The sequence below is a fragment of the Chelonia mydas genome, chromosome 2 (genome assembly GCF_015237465.2).
Source record: "Chelonia mydas isolate rCheMyd1 chromosome 2, rCheMyd1.pri.v2, whole genome shotgun sequence".
NCBI classification, from domain to species: Eukaryota; Metazoa; Chordata; order Testudines; family Cheloniidae; genus Chelonia; species Chelonia mydas.
In genome coordinates this window covers 116,655,641-116,680,734 of record NC_057850.1, presented here as the reverse complement: position 1 = coordinate 116,680,734, position 25,094 = coordinate 116,655,641, and the positions used below count along the sequence as shown (strand labels likewise).

At 44.8% G+C, this 25,094-nt stretch overlaps 1 protein-coding gene across 6 annotated transcripts in view; it reads left to right on the top strand.

Moving 5' to 3' along the window:
- The window catches only part of NQO2 (N-ribosyldihydronicotinamide:quinone reductase 2), a 69,339-nt gene that overhangs the window by 35,851 nt on the left and 8,394 nt on the right, over positions 1 to 25,094 (top strand). For 4 of the 6 annotated variants that reach the window (XM_037893227.2, XM_037893225.2, XM_037893226.2 and 1 more), the window contains 2 exons: positions 21,248 to 21,412; positions 24,255 to 24,385. In XM_037893227.2, coding sequence (XP_037749155.1) covers positions 21,248 to 21,412; positions 24,255 to 24,385 — 296 coding nt within the window. Of the gene's footprint in view, positions 1 to 16,965; positions 17,117 to 19,804; positions 19,958 to 21,247; positions 21,413 to 24,254; positions 24,386 to 25,094 lie in introns of those variants that run through there. The other 2 variants (XM_043540184.1, XM_037893230.2) reach the window with 2 other exon arrangements.

The following is a 25,094-nucleotide window of genomic DNA, read 5'->3' as shown; positions in this document are numbered from 1 at the left end:
GTGAAATCCTTGCTGATCTTAAACACAAAAAAGAAGCTCACAAGAAGTGGAAGCTTGGACAAATGACCATGGAAGAGTATAAAAATATTGCTCAGGCATGCAGGAGTGAAATCAGGAAGGCCAAATCACACCTGGAGTCGCAGCTAGCAAGAGACGTTAGAAGTAACAAGAAGGGTTTCTTCAGGTATGTTAGCAACAAGAAGAAAGTCAAGGAAAGTGTGGGCCTCTTACTGAATGAGGGAAGCAACCTAGTGACAGAGGTTGTGGAAAAAGCTAATGTACTCAATGCTTTTTTTGCCTCTGTCTTCACAAACAAGGTCAGCTCCCAGACTACTGCAGTGGGCAGCACAGCATGGGGAGGAGGTGACCAGCCCTCTGTGGAGAAAGAAGTGGTTCGGGACTATTTAGAAAAGCTGGACGAGCACAAGTCCATGGGGCCGGATGCGCTGTATCTGAGAGTGCTAAAGGAGTTGGCGGATGTGATTGCTGAGCCATTGGTCATTATCTTTGAAAACTAATGGCGATCGGGGGAGGACCCGGATGCCTGGAAAAAGGCTAATGTAATGCCCATCTTTAAAAAAGGGAAGAAGAAGGATCCTGGGAACTACAGGCCAGTCAGCCTCACCACAGTCCCTGGAAAAATCATGGAGCAGGTCCTCAAGGAATCAATTCTGAAGCACTTAAGAGGAGAGGAAAGTGATCAGGAACAGTCAGCATGGATTCATCAAAGGCAAGTCATGCCTGACTAACCTAATTGCCTTCTATGACAAGATAACTGGCTCTGTGGATGAGGGAAAGCAGTGGACGTGTTGTTCCTTGACTTTAGCAAAGCTTTTGACACAGTCTCCCACAGTATTCTTGCCAGCAAGTTAAAGAAGTATGTGCTGGATGAATAGACTATAAGGTGGATAGAAAGCTGGCTAGATCATCGGGCTCAAAAGGTAGTGAGCAATGACTCCATGTCTAGTTGGCAGCCGGTATCAAGTGGAGTGCCCCAAGGGTCGGTCCTGGGGCCGGTTTTGTTCAATATCTTCATTAATGATCTGGAAGATGGCGTGGACTGCACCCTCAGCAAGTTTGCAGATGACACTAAACTGGGAGGAGAGGTAGATACGCTGGAGGGTAGGGATAGGATACAGAGGGACCTAGAGAAATTAGAGGATTGGGCCAAAAGAAATCTGATGAGGTTCAGCAAGGACAAGTGCAGAGTCCTTCACTTAGGATGGAAGAATCCCATGCACTGCTACAGACTAGGGACTGAATGGCTAGGCAGCAGTTCTGCAGAAAAGGACCTAGGGGTTACTGTGGACGAGAAGCTGGATATGAGTCAACAGTGTGGCGTTGTTGCCAAGAAGACCAATGGCATTTTGGGATGTATAAGTAGGGGCATTGCCAGCAGATCGAGGGACATAATCGTTCCCCTCTATTTGACATTGGTGAGGCCTCATCTGGAGTACTGTGTCCAGTTTTGGGCCCCACACTACAAGAAGGATGTGAAAAAATTGGAAAACATCCAACGGAGGGCAACAAAAATGATTAGGGGACTGGAACACATGACTTATGAGGAGAGGCTGAGGGAACTGGGATTGTTTAGTCTGCAGAAGAGAAGAATGAGGGGAGATTTGATAGCTGCTTTCAACTGCTGAAAGGGGGTTCCAAAGAGGATGGATCTAGACTCTTCTCAGTGGTAGCAGATGACAGAACAAGGAGTAATGGTCTCAAGTTGCAGTGGGGGAGGTTTAGGTTGGATATTAGGAAAAACTTTTTCACTAGGAGGGTGGTGAAGCACTGGAATGCGTTACCTAGGGAGGTTCCCTAGAAGTTTTTAAGGTCAGGCTTGACAAAGCCCTGACTAGGATGATTTAGTTGGGGATTGGTCCTGCTTTGAGCAGGGGGTTGGCATAGATGACCTCCTGAGGTCCCTTCCAACCCTGATAGTCTATGATTCTATGATTCATCTACAATTAAACTGTCAAAAGGTAAGGTACAGAGGGTATAGCCTTTTTTTCAAATCCCAAAATTGTGCAAATTGTGAGTTAGTTGTAAAGCTGGCATTCTTTTATCATCTCATCCAGTGTTCCAGGAATAAATACTGCCCAGGTACAGACAGGAAGGACATAAAAAATGGATTAGAGCATTAGATGCATCCATACTCACAACTGAAAGGGAAAATGTTGCACAAGATCATTACTACAATCATTACTAATGCACAAATGTATGGTTTGAAATCTTGGTACCTAATGTGCTGGGATGGTAAGAGTGAGAGACTTTTCAATTTCATTCTCAGTCACTTCAGTTTAGTCTGACTGAAAGTATAGAAAATAATGACATGTTAGCAAAAGAAGTGGTTCAGTTGTTTACTGTACGTGTGTGCTAGTTACAGTGATCTGAATGGCAGAAGAGACCATAAGCACTTTGTCAATTCATAACAGTGGATTGTGAACAGCCTTACAACTCTGCCTGTCCTGCAGGGGATTTCACCTGCTGCTGAGTGAATTCCTTTAATTAACACGGTGTTCCTGTAAACATAAATACTCTTCTCTCACAACAGGAGACAGTAGACGGTGCATTATTTCATTTCCAGATACAAGCTTGTTTGTACCAAGGACATGATCCACTGGAAAGTCTCACTGTTGGAGTTCACCCAGCCTTCTCCTAAGCAGGGCCACTGAGAGGAAAAAAAGGAAGAGCAGAGTAGAGGTACTTTGGCCAATATTTTTGATAGACAAAGCAAAAGAAAGAAATGTTGGTTACTATCATTCTCAGGCCAAAGGAGACTGCTCAGCTCCTGTTACGCTCCCAAGAAAGAAAGCCTAGCTGATGAAGTAGATGGTCAGCATGGGCTTCCGTTATCTGATAATGAATTAACTTCTAAACTTTGGCTCACTCCCATCTAGTTGTGCACATTGCTGGCCTACACAAATGCCTGTTCTTATTACCATTTCTCTCATCCTTCCAGTGATGTTTGTTCCATCCATTTGTTGCATCTTGTCTTAGATTGTAAGATCTTTGGGGCAGAGGCGTCCTTTTACAATGTGTTTGAGTTGCACCTAGCATACTGAGGCCCTGATCCTCAATGAGGTTTACAGGTGCTACTGTAATATAAGTAGTAATAAAAAAAAGCAAAGCTACTCAGACAGTCACCGGCCATATACATGAAGTGATTCTTCCCCCTAATCACAGGCCCATCATACTGCATTTCAAGGAGAGTGCAAACACTAATGAAAACACATTTTCATACCACAAGTGCAGTACAGTTTGCTATTGCTTAAGCAGGACAAGAGGAGGAACTCAGCAACATAACAGGCTGGGCTGACTAATTATCCATTCTGTCTTCTTTAACACGAATACAAACATTTATTGGTTGAGTAAAATTCTCATTTCCATGACAGCAATCACCTAGTGGGACAGCAACTAAACAAACTGAAACCTGACTTCCTACCTCAGTTTCCCTCCAGCTTCGAAGGAGCCAATATTGCTAGTATTGAGAGATTTATATTATGTGGTGTGGAGATTCAGGTTCACAGCCTTTACTACCAAAACAGGAGACTGTGGATCATCTTTCTGTAATCAGAAATACACCCAGGATTCTTTTGACCTCAGATTTGCAATTTATATAGAAGGTGGTGGGTGGGGGTGGAAGTCGTTCTCTTTCACCTTTCCATCCTGGGTTTGTTCATCATCCTTGACTGCTGCACAGTAGGATGTTTCCTATCTTGATGCCCAGCATTTCAGGTTGAGATTTATAAACCACAGCAATTAATCACAGTACAAATTACTGTAGCTTGCATGATTGAGTGAGACAAGAAGCTACGTGGGGATAGGTCAATGAAAAGGTCAAAAAAGACAAGTCGGGGGAAAAGGCCTCCGCAGGGTGAGTGCTGACAGAGGTGTGCTAGATAATGACGTAGATGAAAAGGGGCTTAGGAGATTTCTCAACGCTGCTCACATGCTTTGGGGGTTTGCAGTACTGTGGGCAGCACAAAGGAAATGTGGCGGGGGGGAGAAGAACCACGCAGATGTACATTAAGGAAGTAATTCTAAAATGTGCGAGTTCTGTTTAAAGCGGTGGTGGATCTGGAAGACTAGTTAGAGTGTTTCAGGGAAGTTGGTCTTCTGTGTGGGAGGGATGTGTACGGGGGGGATACCCCCACACTGGTGTAACAAAAAAATGAAAATGTGTGTGGCAGTATGTGATAAATGCAAAGAGCCTGTTCCACCTTTCATTTTGCTGTGAGGCTGGGAGTACCTGTCCCAGATCTGAAGATGAGCTGTGTGTGGCTCAAAAGCTTGTCTCTCTCACCAACAGAAGTTGGTCCAATAAAAAAGATATTACCTCACCCATCTTGTCTCTCAAATATCGTGGGACCAACACAGCTACAATTATGCTGCACACAACTTATCACATGGGCCATGCCTCTTTGACTGCCTCACTTAAGCTTTGCCAACTAACTAATTCACACAGACATGTGGCAGGGTACTCACTCTAAAGCAGCAGATAACATTGACCAGACACAGTTTCGGTTCATTTTACATTGACAATGCTTCATCAGATAAGGGATACATTTCTTAAAACCAGAACTCTCAAGAGATGCACAAAACACGGTGCCCACACAATAATTCAGCCCACAATGACCTGCATCTGTGCCATATCTGATTTTAAATCAACACAGTGTGGCCATATTCAGCCACGTGCCAAAATCTAACTATAGTCCTAGATTTAGAAGGTTGTAATACTCTAATTTAGTTTCACCAGTAGTCATCCTAGGCTGTGTATTTAGAATGCAGTAATAAGTTATACCTGTCAAGAAGAAAACATCCCTCTGTAGGAGTGCTTTCTGGTGGCGGGCAGTTGGAATATTTCTGTTAAATCTACTCTTGAGAAGGCCCTGACTGCTCTTTTGTAGGGGGTTGATGAGCATATGGCAGATCAAGCTAAAGCCCCAATCCTGCAAAAGATTTACACACATGCTTAATGTTAGGCACTGTGAATAGACTTCAAATGAGACACTCAGGGTGTACAATTAAGTATATGTGTTTAACTTTTGCAGGATGATGGCCTAAATCTCTGTGTCTCATTTTCCCCACCTCTAAAATGGAGATAATCATACTTCCCTACCTCACAGGGTGTTTTGAGGATAAATCCATAAATAATAGGGAAGTGATCAGATATTAGGGTAATGTTGGCTGTGTAAGTATATAAATAATAGTTTATCTATATAGGTATTTCTGTGCTCAGCACCACAGTAGCTGAGTGCTTTTCATACATTAGTGGATTTACCCATAGTGCAAACTATCCATATTACAGATAATAGTAGCTTTGTCCTTCAAGAAAGGACCACTGAAGTAACTGCAGTTAGAGCAGGGTGACATTTTTTTTCCAAAACTTGGGGGTGGGGATGGGAAATGTTTTGTAAATTTGTATCAGTTTTGCCAAACTGTATACCTTCGGGGGGGAGTGAGGGGGGAACCTGAAAAAGTCAAAAAGTTACAACATTTCCTAAAGGAAATGTTTCCATTTTGTAGGTCTAAGTGATTTTGCATTTCAGAATTACCTTCTGTAATTCTGCAGAAAATGCAAAAACATGTTTAAAAGCTAGAAATTGAAATGAGACATGTTGTTCAACCCAGAACGATTTTTCTTTTTTAATTTTTTGGATGTGACGCGGAATTGAAAACTCCATTATTCGCCCCAGGGGAAGCAGGGAATGAAAGCACTAAAATGAGCCATATAATACATTTGAAAAGGTTCATGGGAAGATTTATAAGGGGTCAGGCTAACACAAGAAAAGCTTTGGATAATTGTTTATTTATCCAGTTACTGCTGTAGGAGAAAATAAGTGAGAATTTATTGGTATGTGGACCCATTGTTGTATAACTACCCATTTTTTTAATGGTGTTCTTAGCTCTCTTCCTCCCTCTAGTGGATTTTCCTCAAGTAAGCAGAGCACTGTTCTCACTAGAACAAGAGTACTTTTATTTCAGTTGTTCAGAGCGGGGGCAAGTGTTGAAGACATAGATGTTTGTTTGTCCCTACTAAAGTCTTGAAGACTCTCTACTGCAGTAATTCAGAGACTTCTCTGAAATTGTCCGTGTTACCATTTATTCCATAGGAGAATACAAAGGGTTTTGTGTCTGTCTTGAAACTATCTGAACTTCATAGCTGCCTGCTGTCTCAGATGCCAGGTTTTAACCTATATGGTATAAGGGAAAGATTGTGCTCCAAGTCACTTGTAACTATGGCCAGCCTTATGGGTGGGTGACATGGGTGACCGCCCAGGGCACAGTGGTCAGGGGGATGCCATCCGAGTGCCACGAGCTGGTGGGCCTGGGCTGCCAGAGCAGAGGTGAGTGCAGGTGAGCCCAGGTCTGGAGCCCCTGGCCAGCCAGGTGGGGGGTAGGAAATGCCACCCAGAGCTGCCAGCCTGACGGGGAGGTGCAGGCAGCAGGGCTCACCCCTGTGAAGCCAGCACGTCAGCCCCTTCCCATGGGCAGGGGCCACGCACCCGCTCTCCTCCTGCTAGGTGATCAGGGGGTATATGGCTAGAGGACCCCTGGGCTCAGAAACTCCTCCCTGTGCAGCCTGACCAGGATCTGGGGCCAGGAGCTGGTCCTCACTCCCTAAGGCCCACATTGCTGTTCTCAAACTCAAAGAAAGGGCACCACAATATAAGTTTGACCAGTGCATCATTTTCCCTAAATCATGGAACACTATTCTAATGAGGGCTCTCTTGGTTTTTGGTTCCTCCCCAGCTGGCTTGCAGCTGGACAGATGTAGTATGAGCAGATGTTGCTCACCAACTAGTAGTAAACTGTTCAGTCCCCTAACCCCTTTCAACACAAAACCCACCACAACACAATAGAGAATCAGAACCCCCCTATAAACTACTGTGTAAGAGGAACCCGTGAAAAGCAATCTGGAAAGAATAACTAAAATTAGTTGTTTCTTAAGCACTTTCTGTCACACATGATTGACTCAGCAGGGGCAGCACCTTATGCACCTGGTGAGGTTTGCTTAGAGTTCATTATTTTAGATAATGAAATTATAGTCTCCCTCAGCCTAATAGTTACTAGAGCTCCCTCTTAAAGCTTTATTTTCCCTTCATATGTGTATTTATTTGCCTAGAAAGTCAAAGTCCCAACTTGACCCATAATTTTTACCCCTCACCAGACAGATGAGAACCGGACATCTATGGCAGTGAGTAACTATGAAGTCCAGTAGCTTAAAAACAGACATCCCATACCCCCCCCAAAGCCCTTTATTTTGTTCAAAGGTATGTGGAAAAAATCAACGCTCCTTAATACTAAAATCCATCACAGGGCTAGGGTTTAAAACTAAATTGGCAAAGCCCTGGAAGTTATACAGGTGAAAAAAATCATTCTGAAAACAACCGCTCAGTCAGATACACATAGATTTTTTTCAAATGTCATAAGGCTAACTTCTTGCATTCTGGGATTTAAAACTCATACACAGTGGTTGCCATTAAAGTCAGTTTTGCAGCCATCACCACAATTTTTACATGAAGACACCTGTGGTCAGTAGGTGGCAATGGCATAATCTGTTGACTTGTCAAGGATTCCTGCTGTAGGAGAATTCTTAATTGGGGAGAAAGGAACCAGACTAGCTTTAAAAAGAAAAGGAGGACTTGTGGCACCTTAGAGACTAACAAATTTATTTGAGCATAAGCTTTCGTGAGCTACAGCTCACTTCATCAGATGCATCCGATGAAGTGAGCTGTAGCTCACGAAAGCTTATGCTCAAATAAGTTTGTTAGTCTCTAAGGTGCCACAAGTCCTCCTTTTCTTTTTGCGGATACAGACTAACACGGCTGCTACTCTGAAACCTGTCATTAGACTAGCTTTAGGATCTTGTTGTCTTTTAGGATCTGGTTGTCTTTTTTTTTTTTTTTTGTAATGAAAAGTGTTTTTACACTGAAATGGATATGTCAATGTAAAATCCTTATGAAGACAAGGCACTGTAATTTTTCCCTTGATGTAACTGGTTGAAGTAAACCCCAAATGGGAGTATAGGGTTCACTTCAATTTAGGGCTTGTCTACATGGGAAGTTAAACCAAATGCACTAAAGGTGTGTATTTAAGGTGCACTGAACCCTTGTATGGGTGCTCTCATTCAGAAGAAAGGTGACCAGATAGCAAGTATGAAAAAATCGGGACACTTCTGTTTTTCGGACAGGGCGGGGCATCCTTGCTTATACAAGACAAAGCCCCTAATATCATGACAGTCCCGATATTATCAGGACATCTGGTTACTCTATTCAGAAGCAAAGACCATGTCTACAGGATGGGGACTAGAGTGGCATAACTATGATGCCATAGCTATGATAACATAACCCTGTAGTGTAGTTGCAGCCCACACTGATGTAAGGGGGATTTTCGACTGATGTAGGAACACCTCCTCCCCAAGTGATAATAGTTACGGCGATGGAATCATTCTTCCATTGACCTAGCCGCATCTACACTGAAGGTGGTGTTCCCACACCATGGAAAAAATGCTTCTGTCCCCTGCCTATACACTGCAGGATTATTCACAGCCTGAGTGCTATAACTATGCAGAACTAAGTTTTAAGTGTAGACCAGGCCTTAGGGCTTGGCTACACTTGCGAGTTACAGCGCAATAAAGGAGGCTCGGGCGCACTAGCTCACTACCCGTCCACACTGGCAAGGCAAGTAGAGGGCTCTGACTCCGCGGCTACAGTGCTGCTGGTACTCCACCTCGGCGAGTGGAATAACATTTGCTGTGCCCCTGCTGGAGCGCTGCGGCACCAGTGTGAACGAGGTGTTGCATTACTGTGCTCTGATTGATCTCCGGAAACATCCCATAATCCCCTTAAGTCAAGTGGCCACTCTTGTCATTGTTTTGAACTCGCTGTAGGAATGTGGATATGCCCTTTCAGAGCTCCGTTTCTGACAGCTGGCTTCTTATCTGCTCCAAGACAAAGGAACCATTACTGAGGAATGCTGCTTGCTTTGAGTGAGTGAGAGAGAGGCAGGGGGAGGAGGAGGAGGGAGGTCTGCTGCTGTCTGAACTTACAAGACAGCATGCTGACATGCTCTCAGCCCCCCAAAAACCCACTCTCTCTCCCTCAACATACACACAACACACTCCCTGTCACACTCCACCCCACTCCCCCGCATTTGAAAAGCACGTTGCAGCCACTTACATGCTGGAATAGCTATCACGACGCACTGCTCTTTGTGGCATTGCAAGAGCTGCTAATGTGGCCACGCCAGCGCGCTTCCAGTTGAGAGTGTAAATACTTGGCAGCGTTGTTCCTGCTGCGCTCTCCGAAGGCTGATTTAACTCCCAGCGGTCTACAACTGCAAGTGTAGCCATGCCCTTAGTATCCCTTCAAAGGGAATTAAGCTAAAGTGAACTAAGGCCACTTTACCTCTGAATGACCATCCACACAGGATGCACTTTCAATCCACACCTTTAGTTGATTCGTCTTAACTTTCCTGAGTGTCCACAAGAGATATGCCCTAACTCCATAGAGGTGAAAACTACCTGCTGTGCCTGCGGGTCCACTAAGATTTTATGTTGGGATAGCTAATCCAATGTAAAAACATACCTTTTTGTAGTGAAACCAAAGCCTGCATCTTCACAAGTAAAAGGGTCTGTCTTCTACAATGAGCCAGCTACGTCACTGTAAAATCTTAGTGAAGATAAGGAAAGTGGTAGTTTTACGTCAGTGCAGCTGGTGTAGGCAAACCCCAGCCCTCTGCCCTCCGACTGCTTCCAATTACCTCGACTAGCTGCATCAAGATAAAACTAACAGTACCTCAAGGTTGCCTTTTCTACACTAGGATTTTACAACAAGGTAGCTAACTCTCTCTCTTAAAACACACCCCTTTATTGTAGTGAAGACACACTCTCAGTTGTGTCTGGTTTAACTTGACCCATGAAACTAACAACTAGGTAACATGGATGTTCTTGGAGATATCACATCTTTATATGGATGAAGATGCCTGCTGTTCCTATGTTGCTCCTCTCGCCCCACTCCTCTCCCGCGGTTGGATCAGTTATATATTTAGGGTATAGTAGAATAGCTAAAACTCTCACAAAATTCTTAATTCATGGAAATTCATCCACTTTGTTATTCCCTGGGATATAATTACTGCCTTGCTGCTGAGGATTTCTTACTCTTACTGAAAAAGTTAGTGGCCAATCCCCTCACTTCTTGGTAAAGATTTAGCAGCAGAGGCTGTGAGAAATTTCATATTATTAAGGCTTTTTAAAATGTGTAAAGAAATATACTACATCATATTTACTAGTCTGCTACAAAATATGACTGTAACAACTCAGTAGTTAAATAGGCGATAGTGTGTTCCAAGATGCATTATCCTTGCAAATATTGTGTTTTACTTAGAGCTAGCGTGAAGATTTCTCAACTTTAGTTGTTGCCATTGTTGTTCCTATTACTCGCTACTGACCTCAGAGACAGAGGGGGAAAAAGCCACATGTAAGTAGCTCTCTCAGTTACACACTCTTCCTGCTTCCTTTTCCTGTGTTACCCAGCCCTGCTGTCACCTCTGCTGCTCTAAAGATTGGTATCACTGAATGACTATGCCTCATCACTGCTACCTGAGAGGAAAATGTCAGGTACTGCCCAACATACCCTGTGGTGATACCAAAAGCGTCTCCTGTAGTGTCCTGATCCTCAGTTGCTCCTGCAAGCCCCGCTAGCCCAGCATGAGAGAATTCACTAGAATAGTCACAGAAAAGAAACATGGGAGGGGAATAGACAGAGTGAAATTGTTCCACTCCCCTCAGGATTCACTCAACTCTAATGAATAGGATTTGCCTTATCTGTTCTTGTGGTGATGGGAATTCTCTTTGTTGAAATGTGTCCTGCCAGGGCCCATTGGCTACTTAAAACGTTTTCTTATATATTTACTTTGGGTCAGGATGTTTGTTCTGTTAAAAATGTAAACCCCACAATCCTGTCACGTAGGACTTTGCAGCTTATATTATCAGGACATTCCCTCGCAGTAGCCACTAGGTGGCACTACATGGACATGCTGAATAGATTTCAGAGTAACAGCCGTGTTAGTCTGTATTCGCAAAAAGAAAAGGAGGACTTGTGGCACCTTAGAGACTAACCAATTTATTTGAGCATAAGCTTTCGTGAGCTACAGCTCATATGCAGTTTTGCAAGCCCAAAAGATTTCAGCCCGGAGAGTGAACAATGGTTACAAAGACAGTTGGTCTTGTATTGCTGGTTAAAGTGACACAGGTAAGAGAAAGAGCTGCTTTTGAGGGATATGAGAGAATCGAGATGGGTTTCTCTTTGGCAGAAGCTTGCTATCCCAATGCTGTAGACTCAAACATAACTTCAAACAAAAAGAATCTGCTGCATAATAATCCTATCCCGAATGGGACGGAGATGGTGTTTACCACTTACTGGTGACCATAGGTCTGATCCAAAGCCTGTTGAAGCCAATGGGAATTACTCCCAAAAGACTCCAGCATGTGTAATAGGAGAATCAGGTTCACTGTATTGATGGTGGTTAGGCTGTGTCTACACTAGCCTCTCCCCCCCCCCCCCCCCCCCAAAAAAAAAAAATCTTCCACCAATAGAAGCTTGGAAGGAGTAATCATAGAGCCAAGCTGACAGGAGTCTTCAGTTTTTAACCATTGTGTTGTCTAAGCCTGGGGCTAGACAACATGGTTGTTCAAATCCCAACTTGCCTTACTCTGGGGTACAAACCTAGATCCAAGAGGGAGGTATTCTTTTTTCATAGTTACAGTTTTCATTCAGAGATCTCAAAGCACTGCATAGAGGAAACCAGATGGGGAAGCTGAGTTAAAGAGGGGAAGTAACGTATTCAGGGTCACACAGCAGGCCTGTGATATTGGACTCCAGGAAGATTTTGTTACTAGCTACTTATATTCCGAATTGATCATTAGTTTGTATCACACATGGGGTGGGAGCAATGATTAGACCACCTGGATCCCAGACAATTTTCTGGGTCAACTTCACATACCAGCTTGGCCTTATTTTGTAGTATTCACAGGAACGGACATAGTGCCCTTGGGAGCAAGCATCAGCCCAAAGGTAAAAGGAGCCAAACTGCCTCAGACCCACCCTGTTCAGCAAACAGGCTAGATGCACTAAATAGGGCATACCTGTGGAGTCTCTAGGCCCACTGAAGGAGGGATAAACACAATCTGGTCCCTGGTGTCATCAAACTTGCACCAATATTACATCTTTAAAGTGGATTCCTCTCTGTCTCTCAGCTCCTTATGCAGTCACACAATTCTAGCTGTTCCGCCGGTGATCAAGGGCAAGTTTTACAAACTCCGGCAGTTCAATCCACTAAGAGTACATCCAGTGGAGAGTTTTCTCAGGTCTCTCAAACCAGTGCACTCCAGCTTCTGCCTGGATTAGAAAAACCATTTGGGACTGGGCTTTTATCATTAATCTCAACCCTGTCTCACTCAAGAAAAAAAGCCAGAGCTAAAGTTCAAATTTATTAATAAAGTCAGTGGAAGAGATTCTTGGTAGGAAGAGAGAGGATCTTCAAAAGGACCTTGAACAAAACAGAGCTTTGTTTAGATACTGTGGGGAATGCTGTTGAGTGGCTTAAAATCAATAAATGCTCATGAGACCAGACTGGAAGCCGTATAGGAGGTTCTTAACACACACATTAAGGAGGACATCCTTTGTGAAGATGCATGGAATTCTTGGGAATAATCCAACCATGCCCTCTTGGGATACCACTGGACACCCCGAGTTGAGCAGTGACTCATTTGCCAGTCTTGTCTATAAGCTATTGGAGGAAGAGCAGGGAGAGATTCCACAGAGTCCTCTCAAACCAAGGATTTGCCCAACCAGAGGATCAGAGTAATTCCTGTTGAAGTCAGTGGAAGTTATTTCTAACCTGGGAAAAAGAATCAGGCCAAGGCTTATACGAAAGACTGTCTCCCTCATGCATTACATGGGTCTTGGCATTTTGCATACAGCTTATTTTTGACAGTGGGTAGCCAAACTTTCTTCCTCACTTTACACTGCTTATTCTTTCCTTGTCCAGTTGGGGTTTGTTCTAGCCTCCTTCTTGCCCTGTCAGACTCTGCAAGTTTCTGTCTCCTGGTCACACTATATCCCAAGTCGTCTTTTCAAAAGACAACAGTAGTTTAGGGACTGGAATCGGTTTGCCTTTATTTCTCTAGATCAGATGCTACATTCTAGGCAAGATGGACAATTCTTTGTCCCCTCTGTAGAAGTATGGGGCCAGCGGAACAGCTGTAACATTTCCAGTGTTCTCCATTTGCCCATGCAGCCAACTAGAGGAATTCGGTGAGCTACTGTTGTGATGGGATCCCCGGGGTGCAACCTGGGACTGTGGGACCACAGTGCCCCCTGAACTCTCTCCAGACTGGGCTGTCTCTCACAATGCCTTGCTAGTGACCAGCGGCAAACCCCTCCAGGAGCTGTGATCACTCAGCACAACCACAGGTGGAGACCCTCCACCCAGCTAGATTGCATGAATGCTCCCAGAGCCACTCATGAATCACACAGAGAAAGGCACCAGAGCCAAATCCCCCCAGCTCCAAGCACTGTACCTCAGGGATATACCATCTTGCAATGCTGAAGACGAGCAGTGCAAATTTATTAATTGGTTCACCACTTCATCAATGGAAAGTGGATATATACCTGATCAGATTTACCACACACTTCAGGCAAACTCACTAGTAACAATAAACAGTTAAACAAATTTATTGACTACCAAAGATAGATTGTAAGTGATTATAGTGGTAGGCAAAAAGTCAGAGTTAGTTACCAAAATAAAATAAAATATAAGCATGCAGTCTAAACTCTCAACTCTATTAGACGGGGCAACATCTAGATTAAGCAGTTTTTCTCACCCCACTGGATATTGTAGTTCATAGTATGCAGATTTCACCCTTGAAACCTGGGCCAGTCTCCTCTCTTGGAGTCTTAAGTCTCCTCGGTGTCCTCGGTACTTGCAGCATAGTGGGGGTAGGAGAAAGGCCAAGCATGGGGCCCAAGTGTTTTGTTTTATACCCTCAGTCGCATGTGCCTGGAGAGCACAAGTCCAGGCATGTCTGGTGGGCACTGCTGAGTCCCCAGGCAAGGTTAAGCAATTCCCTTGGAGTGGCCTCATCCAGGTGAGTCATTGCATTGTAGCTCCCTTGCTGGACAATGGCTGGTGGTCTCTGTTCAATTGCACCTACCCAAGTGTTGTTACCTCCCTTGCCATTGTCTCTGTATAGCTACTATCTGGGTGCCTCCCAAATCCACAGCATATTTTAGTGAAAACCATACAACACAATTCTTATAATCTCATATGCATTGGTGATACACCTATTTAGATAGAACAATGTCTTTCAGCAGATCATAACCTTTCCCCTGATACCTCATAAGGCATGCTTTATATGCAAGATCACAATGATATAAAAATGAAGAATATGGGGGTTACAGGACGCTCCCCCAAGGTATAGAATGTCACAACCGTCCTTCAGGATGTCTTGCCTGAAATGTTTCAGTATAACAGTCATCCCTCTCTTTTGTCCATCCATAAATGCCCCATTTTACCTATTCCTTAATCTTAATTTGAAGGTCTCCCACATACATGCTCTAACCACCAAGCAGCAGAGTCATTCTCATTCTCTCTCGGTCTCTGGCCCAGTGACTCTTTAATTATTTATCCACAGTGGATCAGCTCCAACAGGAGGCTTGAGAGAGCCCTACCACAAAATATCCCACCAGGATTACACATACTGCTTCCACTCATGCTGATTTGCTGTGAGTCCTTAGAGCAGCACAGTTGGGTTATTGGGGTGATTGTGAGGAAATAGCTAACAGCCAGTCTGTGTCCCAAGTGGAAGAGAACAACTGCTACTGTCACCCCAATGCAGGGGAAACCCTAAACCGATAATCCTCCCTTTACACAAGTATGGCTCCACTGAGTTCAGTCCTCCTAATTTACAGTGGGATGAGAGGAGAATCTCCACCCAGCTCTGAGCTGCAACTATTCTGCATCACTCAGCAATTAACTCCTTAGGCAGAGCAATAAATAATGGAAAGAGAATGTCCTTTCTGCTCTGAGCGAGGGTTGGAGAGATGAATGTTGTTGAGAGAAAAGAGGATGAAGAAGACAGCCAGCTAATTACCTTATTGGCCCTGAATACACAAATTCTCAGTGCAGCGAAGGGGAAATGCCCGGGGAGGTGGGAGGGGAGGTCCATTCAAGAGATGCACATTCAGGGATCCTTTAACATAAAAAATAGGGAGGCGAGCAAGCAACTCTATTCTCTACCATACAGTTACATAAAAGGGGAGGAATAAATCAGTTCCTAAAACTGATTAGGCCGCTCTGTCCCAGAGTTCTGTTGAGAGCCTTGAAGAAGTGTTGATAGCTCTACCCAGAAATACATAGATGTTTCTGCTTAAAAAAAAAAACTGAAATGGTGAAATGATTAATAATGCTGACATTTAACTCTTCACAGTTAATAGCCCAGAGAGCTGAATGGGGGCAGTTAATTATCTGAAAGGGCCCAGTCCTGCAAACATTTATGCACGTGCTTAATTTTACACGCATGACTAGTTCCATGGAGTTCAATGGGAATACGCACATGTGTAAAGTTAAACACACACTTATTGACTTATATATTTGCAAGATTGGGGCCTTGCGCTCTTCTTTTGATGTCTGTTTGCAAAATTGAAAAGTGAGCACTGCAAGGGATGGAAGAAGTTAGTAAATACGTATTTAGCTGTCTTACCTTGCCTTCCTCATGAGGATTAATTATGTAATGCTTGTAATGGTTTTGTAGTAGAAATTCTTATTCTTGGTATTATTTACATAGCTCTAACTGTGCTGCGTGTGCTAGGAACAAATATAAAGACAAAGGCCCAGATGTTCGAAGGCACTTAGGGAGCACTCTGCCCAGCGTACCAACACCTAATCTCTAAGGGTACGTTTATACTGCAAATATATATCTATAGAAAATAAAACTGCAGCAGCAAGTCTCAGAATGTGGGTGTGTAGATTCAGGCTCATGCTACAAAGCTAAAAACAGTAGTGTAGATGTTCCTGTTCGGGCTGGAGCTTGAGCTCTGACTGAAACCCAGCAAGCAGGGGGAGGGGTGTCTCAGAGACCGAGCTCCAACCTGAGTGGGAACATCTGTACTGTTATTTTTACCACCCATTATGATAATGATGCCAGAATGCATGGGAAGAATTAGGTGCCTAAGAAAGGGATCCTCAGAAACCAGCAAGCTGCATAGGGAACTGCTAAAGCTAGCCAGAAGTGAAATGCCAAGCAGAAGGGAAGGGAGAAGAGAGGGTCTTAGGCACCTAAGCAGCTGACCTAATGCACCTGGCTGGTGGAACAGAGATAGGCACCTCTCACCACTCAGGATCTTCAGCCAGGCACTCTCTCCTGGAGTTGGGCACTTAAGCCAGGTCAGCTGCTGAAGTAGCCCTGCCAGTGTCTGCAGAAAGCAGTTCATTATGGAGCCTGAATAGTAAATAGCACACATGCAGTTCAGCCTCTCCCTAAGGCCCCCTTTGTCTGTGGAATTGGGAGCATGGTGTAATCTAGCCCTAATGAAAAGTTGTGTGGGGGGCCCTCCCAGTATCCTAGGGGTCCTTTCAGGGGGTGTGAGATCAGACAAAAATGTGGAAATTCACATCCTTGCCTTGAAAGTTGTGTCACGGCTGCTGAAGATCATGCATCAGTACAGGAGGCTGTCTACAAAGTGAATCAACAGCATTCCCAAGGCCATAACAAGAGGGTGGGGAGGGCCTCCTCTGGCGAACTGCCACAGGGCAGAGAGAAACAAGGTAGCAGTCAGCAGAATCATTAGAGAACCAATCATGTGGGTCCTTGGCACTCTTGAAGGTAGGGAGAGTGCTTCCAACAGTCTCCTATTGGTCTGACTCTGCAGCTGTAACAATGAAAGGAGGGAGGAGGTGGAGGGTGTCCACTAGGTGGGAGTTTCATTTGTTGGTGGAGCTAGTTACACTCCTCTCTCTCCACCCCCTCACACTGTCCTTTCCAACCCTGTAAAGAGCAGCAGCTTCCCTTTCATCCAGGAACAGGACTCTTCCCTTCTGACCCAGACAACAGGTAAAAAGGGCCCAGTCTGCAAAACACTGGGGGCATATCTACACTGCTGACCTACGTTAGGCCGACTTACAACCACTGCAGTAGTTACTGTGGTGGCTGATGTCCACACTGCCCTCCTGTCGGTGGTGTGCGTCCTCACTAGGAACGCTTCCATCAACTGAAGAGCGGCAATGTGGGGGGCTGGAAGCCAGGGCTCTCAGCTCCTCGCAGATCCCTGCTGGGAGCCCAGCTGCCCCCAGAGCTTTTTGCCTCCCTGAGTGGGCAGCTGGCTGTAGGGGAGCCAGGGCAGCGGCCCAGCTGGGAGTGGGGAGCTAGAATGGGGGGCAGCTAGGCTCTCGCTGGAACCCACCACCGGCCCAGGCATGGAGCCAGGGGCAGCGCATGACACCTGTATTGGGGGAGGCTGGTCCTGAGTGCCAGATGCTCCTTAGAAGGGGGGGCCGTCCGTGCCTGGACCATGACCCTGCCCCCCCGCTCCATCCCAAAGCCCACCCCCGCTCGGCCTCCTCCCCAAACCCACCCGCATTCCACCCCCACTCTGTCCCGAGGCTCCTGCTCCACCTGTGGCTCGGGCCTCTCTCTGTCCCCTCCTCTGAGGCCCCCCCACCTGCCGCCAGCTCCTCTCTGCCTCTTGGGGGGTGAAGAGGTGCGAGCGTTGGGTGGGGGGGGCGTGGAGGAAAGTGGCAGAGTGAGGGCGGGAAGAGGAGGAGCGTGGGCAGAGCCATGGGGGAAGAGCGGGATGCGGGAGCAGGGTCTCAGGGCAGAGCGCGGGCGCCCTTTTGGCAGCAGCGCTCCTCCAAAAGGAGGTGTACCTCATCCTGTTTGGGGAGGCTTAGCCTCCCCTGGCCTATGATACCCATTGTCCATGCATGGGGCCATGAAATTGACAAGTATGACAGCCATCAGCTGATGTGAATAACATAGTGTCTATATAGACACTGCATTGCCCTAACTAGACTGACCGAAGCCCTATGCCTCTCCTGGAGGCGGCACTATTATGGCGGGGTAGTGGGGCACGTACATCGGCAGCAGCAAGGCTGTAGTGTAGGCACTGACATAACAACATCGATGTAAACTGCCTTACGTCGACCTAATTCTGTAGTGTGTAGACCAAGCCCGAGATGCATGCAGCTTTCCTTGTGATGTGCTGCATATTGTAAAGACAGCTAGAGCCTACATCTTCACTGCAAAATCTTGTGATTTCGACACTGAGACTAGGGTTGCTAACCCTCCAGGAATTTAATATTAATCTTTAATTAGAGATGGTTATGTGATGAAATCTCCAGGAATACATCCAACCAAAGTTGACAACCCTGACACCCCACCTTGGTGTAAAAGTACACAGTTTTTTTGCAGCGAAGACATAGTCTTTATGCCCGTGCAATAGGTTGTCTGGAAGTGGTGTTGATGGGTTTGAACTTTACACAGACGCTAAAGCAGCCAGGCAGCAGGGGACTTGCAAAGGTTCCACAACTATAGAAGTTGTAGGAGGATGGTTTGAAAAACTCAGCAAAGACTCGGCGGTGCTAGGAAACAGATGTATTAGACTTATACTAAGTGTAGGGTGACCAGATGTCCCATTTTTAAAGGGACAGTCTCATTTTTTGGGATTTTTTCTTATATAGGCGCCTATTACCCCCCACTCCCTGTCCTGTTTTTTCCACAGTTGCTATCTGGTAACCCTAGCTAAGTGGCAAACCTCGCACACATATGCATGCCATGCCTCTTATTGTAACATTTTAATGGGGAAGAAAAGCAGAGTGAGCAGATGTCAGAGCCCCATCTGCTTTCATGGAGATTAATTTAAAATGTTTTATTGCGGGCAATGAAGACACTGGTAGCGTATACAAATTAGGACTCTCTGGGCCAGTCTAACTGTTACGCCTATTGAAAAGTACTTTACTCCGCCGCTAGTCCCATGGACTTCAGTAAGGCTACCTGCAATATAAGGCATCCTTCACCATAAATAGCATGCATTTAGCCTATGATTTTAATGAGAGGCAAACACAAAGGGGCATTTGGTGAAGCTCTTAACACACCTGGGGGAGCAGTTACAGCTATGAGTACGGGTGTGAGAAAATGCTCACCAGTGTGAGTAAGGGGTCACACTGTGACCCAAAGACTCCGTAACCAAAAGCACTAAGCTGCCTTCAGGCTGGGTTTGAGTGTTTTGAAGGCAGCTGTTTGAGGCTGAAATGCAGGTTTCAATGTTTGCCTGTGATAAACACAACTCAATGAGTATTTAATATAAATCTTTATAATGTATGCTGAGGCATGGAGAGTTGTGGATAGAGATGATGTTGAAGTGTTTTTTTGAGAAGCTATGAGAGGAATTAGCACCTTCCAAATTAGTAAAATTTGCTGTAGACATTGATGAAAGCAGCTGTAAATCCAGTTTAACCAGATAGTTAAAGTGAGTTTACAGATGTTTTGCTGGAGCAGTGTAAAGTAGCCAGAGCATACCAATGATTCTGGCCCAATATGTGTCTATACTTGTGTGAGATGATGTACATAACTTATGTGTCACTTCACCACTAGTGACTAAAGCAGCCATCCAAAATTTACATTGATAAAACCTTCATACCACAGTACACCATCATATGCTCCTTTTAGTTATAGTGCAATCTGTATGGCTACACCACCTCTTGTTTCTTTAATTATTCTTTTGCAACCTGTCTCCTGTTTCAGACTCAGTGTGCACTTTCAGCCAAGTGGTACTGAAAGGGAAAGCGTGTCCTTTTCACTGTTATGGTGTTTCTCCAATGAGCACATCTCTCTTTTGGGAGTCTGTTATAGGCAATAGTGGATTTTCTAGAGAGGAAGACTATTAAAAAATGGCAGGTAAGAAGAGATCATTTTCCTTCGGTAGCTATAGAATGTTACTCATTTCGGAGCTGTGCACGCTGGAATCAGAAATGTCCTAGCTCCATCAGTGCTTGGATGGGGCTGTGAGGTAAAATTTGCAAAAGCACCTAAGTCACTTACTTTCTTAAATCCCAGTGGACTTAGGTGCTTTTGCAAATTTTACCCCAAACCTACAGTGCTGAGTGTCTTCAGCTTGATGGGAATTGATGCTACTCAGCACTTTGCAGACTATTCAGCACGTAGTGTTTGCAGGAACAGGCTCTTAAGCAGCAAATGTGTGACTGTCCTTCCTTTACTTTCTTGAATAAGTTACTGAGTGAGATCATAGTTGTTTCAAATGGATTTATATTCTTATTACATCAACCATATGAACACAATGCTTGAGGATTGTAATGACCTCTTGGCAGGGATGCTTTATTACTTTTATGTGATGCTAGAATCAGCAACACGCTTGGTTAATAGATCAACATCTGCTCTTTACAGTATTCTTTATATTGACTGATGATAAAGCAGAAAAGTGGTTGTTCAAGCCCTTAACTGAGATACTCCTGGCTATATTTGAAACTGCCAACTTAATCATCAGGCTGATGGAGACCTGGCATATCCATCCCTTGCTTCTACCACCGAAATTTAGTTAATTAGATAACCAAGCCTTTTTCTGTGTTGGCTCTTCAGAGATGCAGCTTTTCCTCCCTGCAGGTCTACCTCACCTCCGTTTTAAGCCATGTGTGAAAGTTTCTCTCACTGCAGTTTTTATAAATAAACCACTGTCTTCATGTATGTAGGAACATCACCCACCCTCCCTCCCCCCTTTGTGCTCAGTGAATCAAAAATACTGCTATGGTTCTATTAAAAAATTATATTGTATTATGGATGTTAACTATTTGTTTAGTTCCTTGAGTATACTGCCAGGAGACAGTGGGGCCATGCATAAAATAAGCAGAAGATTTTAACTTGTAACTCCAGGCACTTTTGGTTTTTTCTTTCCCCTCAGTCCACTGAGTTCCAGTTAGGGAAGCTCACTTCAGCAAAGATTAACTCAGTGGGCCAGATTCACCATTGCCCAGCACTTAACATAGTCTCTTACCAATGGTAGGTGGATATAAAATGCTACCATTATGACCGAGTAGTGTTTTCCTCACTTTGCACTGGTCCGAAAGTAAACAAGGTGCTGAACAATGGAGAACGAGGCCCTGTCTCTGCATACTATTTTAGATGTATCCATCACCATGGTATCTGGAGATTTTATTTTCTTTTTAACTCCAGGGAGAAAAGTACTAATAATTTATACACATCAAGAGCCCAAATCTCTAAATGGATCCTTAAAGAATCTTGCAGTAGAAGAATTGAGCAAACAGGGCTGCAACGTCACCACATCTGATCTGTACGCAATGCAATTTGAGCCACGAGCAACAAGAAATGATATCATTGGTGAGACTAGTTGAAGTACATTTTTAAAATCTCTCTCTTTGGGATTGTAAACACAGTTTTACCAATTTGACACACCAGAGCTGCATTGTTTGATGTAAGGGTCAGGTGCTCTATAGAGAAAAAACAGGGAGACTTTGGTGTAAAGCAATAGCTAATTAGTAAGACTGCTTTTTCTTCCTGTGGGCATTTACTAGAGCAGTAGTTTTCAATCATTTTTCATTTGCAGACCCTTAAAAATTTTCAAAAAGAGAGGTGTGGACCCCTTTGGAAATTCAACATGTGGTCCGTGGACGCCTACTATAGAATCATAGAATATCAGGGTTGGAAGGGACCTCAGGAGGTCATCTAGTCCAAGCCCCTGCTCAAAGCAGGACCAGTCCCCAATTTTTGCCCCAGATCCCTAAATGGCCCCCTCAAGGATTGAACTCACTACCCTGGGTTTAGCAGGCCAATGCTCAAACCACTGAGCTATATAGAAGTCTTAGACTGAAAACTGGCTGAACAGAATTCAACTATAAATGTTGCATGTGCTTGGCCTGGCATTTGATGCAGCGTGAGAAGGGGTGTTAGACATATCTATTCAGGGGACACCATCATAGGGCCTAATCACATCAGCCACAATATCAGAGGCTCGTTCACCTGCACATCTACCAATATGATATGTGCCAGCATTCCCCTCTGCCATGTACATTGGCCAAACTGGACAGTCTCTGTGTAAAAGAATAAATAGACACAAATCAGACGCCAAGAATTATAACATTCAAAAACCAGTTGGAGAACACTTCAGTCTCTCTGGTCATTCGATTACAGACCTAAAAGTGGCAATACTTCAACAAAAAAACTTCAAAAACAGACTCCAACGAGAGACTGCTGAATTGGAATTAATTTGCAAACTGGATACAATTAACTTAGGCTTGAATAGAGACTGGGAGTGGATGGGTCATTACACAAAGTAAAACTATTTCCCCATGCTTATCCACCCCTCCCACCCTCCACTGTTCCTCAGACGTTCTTGTCAACTGCTGGAAATGGCCCACCTTGATTATCACTACAAAACTACTATCACTACGCACCCCCCCACCCCCTGCTCTCCTGCTGGTAATAGCTCACCTTAAGTGATCACTCTGGTTACAGTGTGTATGGTAACACCCATTGTTTCATGTTCTCTATGTATATAAATCTCCCCACTGTATTTTCCACTAATGCATCTGATGAAGTGAGCTGTAGCTCACGAAAGCTTATGCCCAAATAAATTGGTTAATCTCTAAGGTGCCACAAGTCCTCCTTTTCTTTTTGTGAATACAGACTAACACGGCTGCTACTCTGAAACCTATGGTAACAACAACACTTCCAGGTTTTGACCTGTAGATGGGGGTATTCGCATGCTTTTGATTGATCATAAAGACAGAATGCCTTTTCTTGGCTCTGAAACTTTATTTTCATAGTTACCTTTTGCAGATCCCTTAGACATAGGGCAAGTCTACACTACAGTGCTACATCAGAGCAGCTGCACTGATGCAGCTACGTCGCTGTAGCGCATCTGGTGAAAACACGCTATGCCGACAGGAGACAGCTCTCCCGTCAGCATAATTACTCCACCTGGACGAGAAGCAGAAACTATGTTGGTGAGAGAGTGGCCCCTGCTGACTTAGTGCTGGTGTGGACAGCGTGAAACTTGCATCACTTGCGGGGGGGGGGAAGGGAGGAGGAGTTTTTTCACACCCCTGAGCAAGATAAGTTAGATCAACGTAATCGGTAGCATAGACCTGCCCATAGTCTGCAGAGCCTCCAAGGGTTCAAGGACCACTGGTTGAAAACCACAGTACTAGAGGATATCACTTTAGGAATCCATCCTACATCCTTGAGTTTGACAGTTTTGCCATTGACTACAACAGTAGCAGGATTTGGCCCTTAAAAAACCTCCAGTGTTATTCGTAATAGCCCTGTGCCTTTGGGCCCAAATGTTTGTGTATTATAACTTACAAGTGTTTGTGTGTCTTCTTAAAGAGGCATCATTACAAAACACCTCCTCCCAAGGAGCAGTCTGGTTACAGATGCTTTCTGCAAATAATTCCCAAGTGTTCATTCGTGTATGTTTGGGGTTTGTGTCATCTATTAAGTATGATTCACATTGATGGAATATGGTAATGCCATTGTCCATTTATTAGTTTAGTAAAAACTTGAGAGAAACCCAGTGGAGATCATATTAAATTTAAAACTGGTTTCCAAGTGTTTATCATAGTTAAGAAAGCCATTCACCAAGAGGTAGGTTTTTAATCCTGATGCTGTCCTAATTTAGGAAGTGAAAGCGCAAAGCCATTACACAATTTGGCAGAGCTGTCAGTGTCTGTTAAAGGAAAACATAGAACTGAAAGACTGATGTTACAAGAGCACTGGCAGAAGTGGGCAAGGAAGGTTGCAGACTGTCTGATTCAAACCTATGCTCCGCGTCAGGTCTTTGAAAGTCCTCACCCACTCTGGTCGCATGGACTTCAGGAAGAGGTGAAGCTCCTTAGCAGATGCTCAGGATCAGTCCCTAAACTCTGATGGCCTGATTTTCATTTACATTAAGGCCCTTTTACACCACTCTGGTAGCATAAAGGGGGACAGAGGGGCCTTAATGTAAACGAGTACTGATACTTTTGCAAGTACTAGATTCATCTACACTTTAAAAAAAAAATCAGCAGTTCATCTATCACTCCTTACAATATGGTGCGGCTCACAATAAATCAATGGGATGAAATATTCCAATCTAGGACAGCAGATTGTGACTTGTATTGAATTATCTTATGTGGATTTAATGCTAGAAGTGGGATAAACAATGTCCATGTTTCTTCCACAGGTTGTCTGCACAACTCAGAACACTTTGATTATGGAGTGGAATCATGGGAAGCTTACAAGAGAAGATGCTTGGCTAGTGATTTGATTGAGGAACAGAGGAAGGTTCAAGCTGCTGATTTAGTGATTTTTCAGGTCATGATTTTTTTTATTAATAATCTTATGGTCTTAATATGGCGTTAAAACAAATACAGTAATAAAGAAACTATAAAAAGCTGGAAAGTTTAGACACCTAATTCCCACTGTCATTTACTTTCAATGCACTGCTCATGCTGATAATGCAGATAAGGCTTGGGCTGTGATCTTACAAGGTCTAGCCCAGGGGTGGGCAAACATTTTGGCTCAAGGGCCACATCAGGGTTTTGAAACTGTATGGAGGGCCGGGTAGGGAAGGCTGTGCTTCCCCAAACAGCCTGGTCTCTGCCCCCTCCCACTTCCTTCCCTTGACTGCCCCCCTCAGAACCACTGACCCATCCAACTTCTCCCCCCACTCCTTGTCCCCTGACTGCCCCCTCCTGGGACCCCCCAGCCCCTAACTGCCTCTCCCCAGGACCTCCCCCCAGAACCTCCGCCCCATCTACCCCCCCTGCTCCCTGTCCCCTGACTGCCCCTCCTGGGACCACCCGCCCCTGACTATCTCTCCCGGGACTCCACTCCCTATCCAACCCCCCTGCTCCCTGTCCCCTGACTGCCCCAATCCCTAGCCACACCCTCACCCCCTGACAGGCCCCCCGGGACTCCCACGCCCATCCAGCCCACCCTGTTTCTTGTCCCCTGACCGCCCCACCCCCCAGAACCTCCGCCCCATCCAACCGCCCCCTGTCCCCTGACTGCCCCCCAGGGA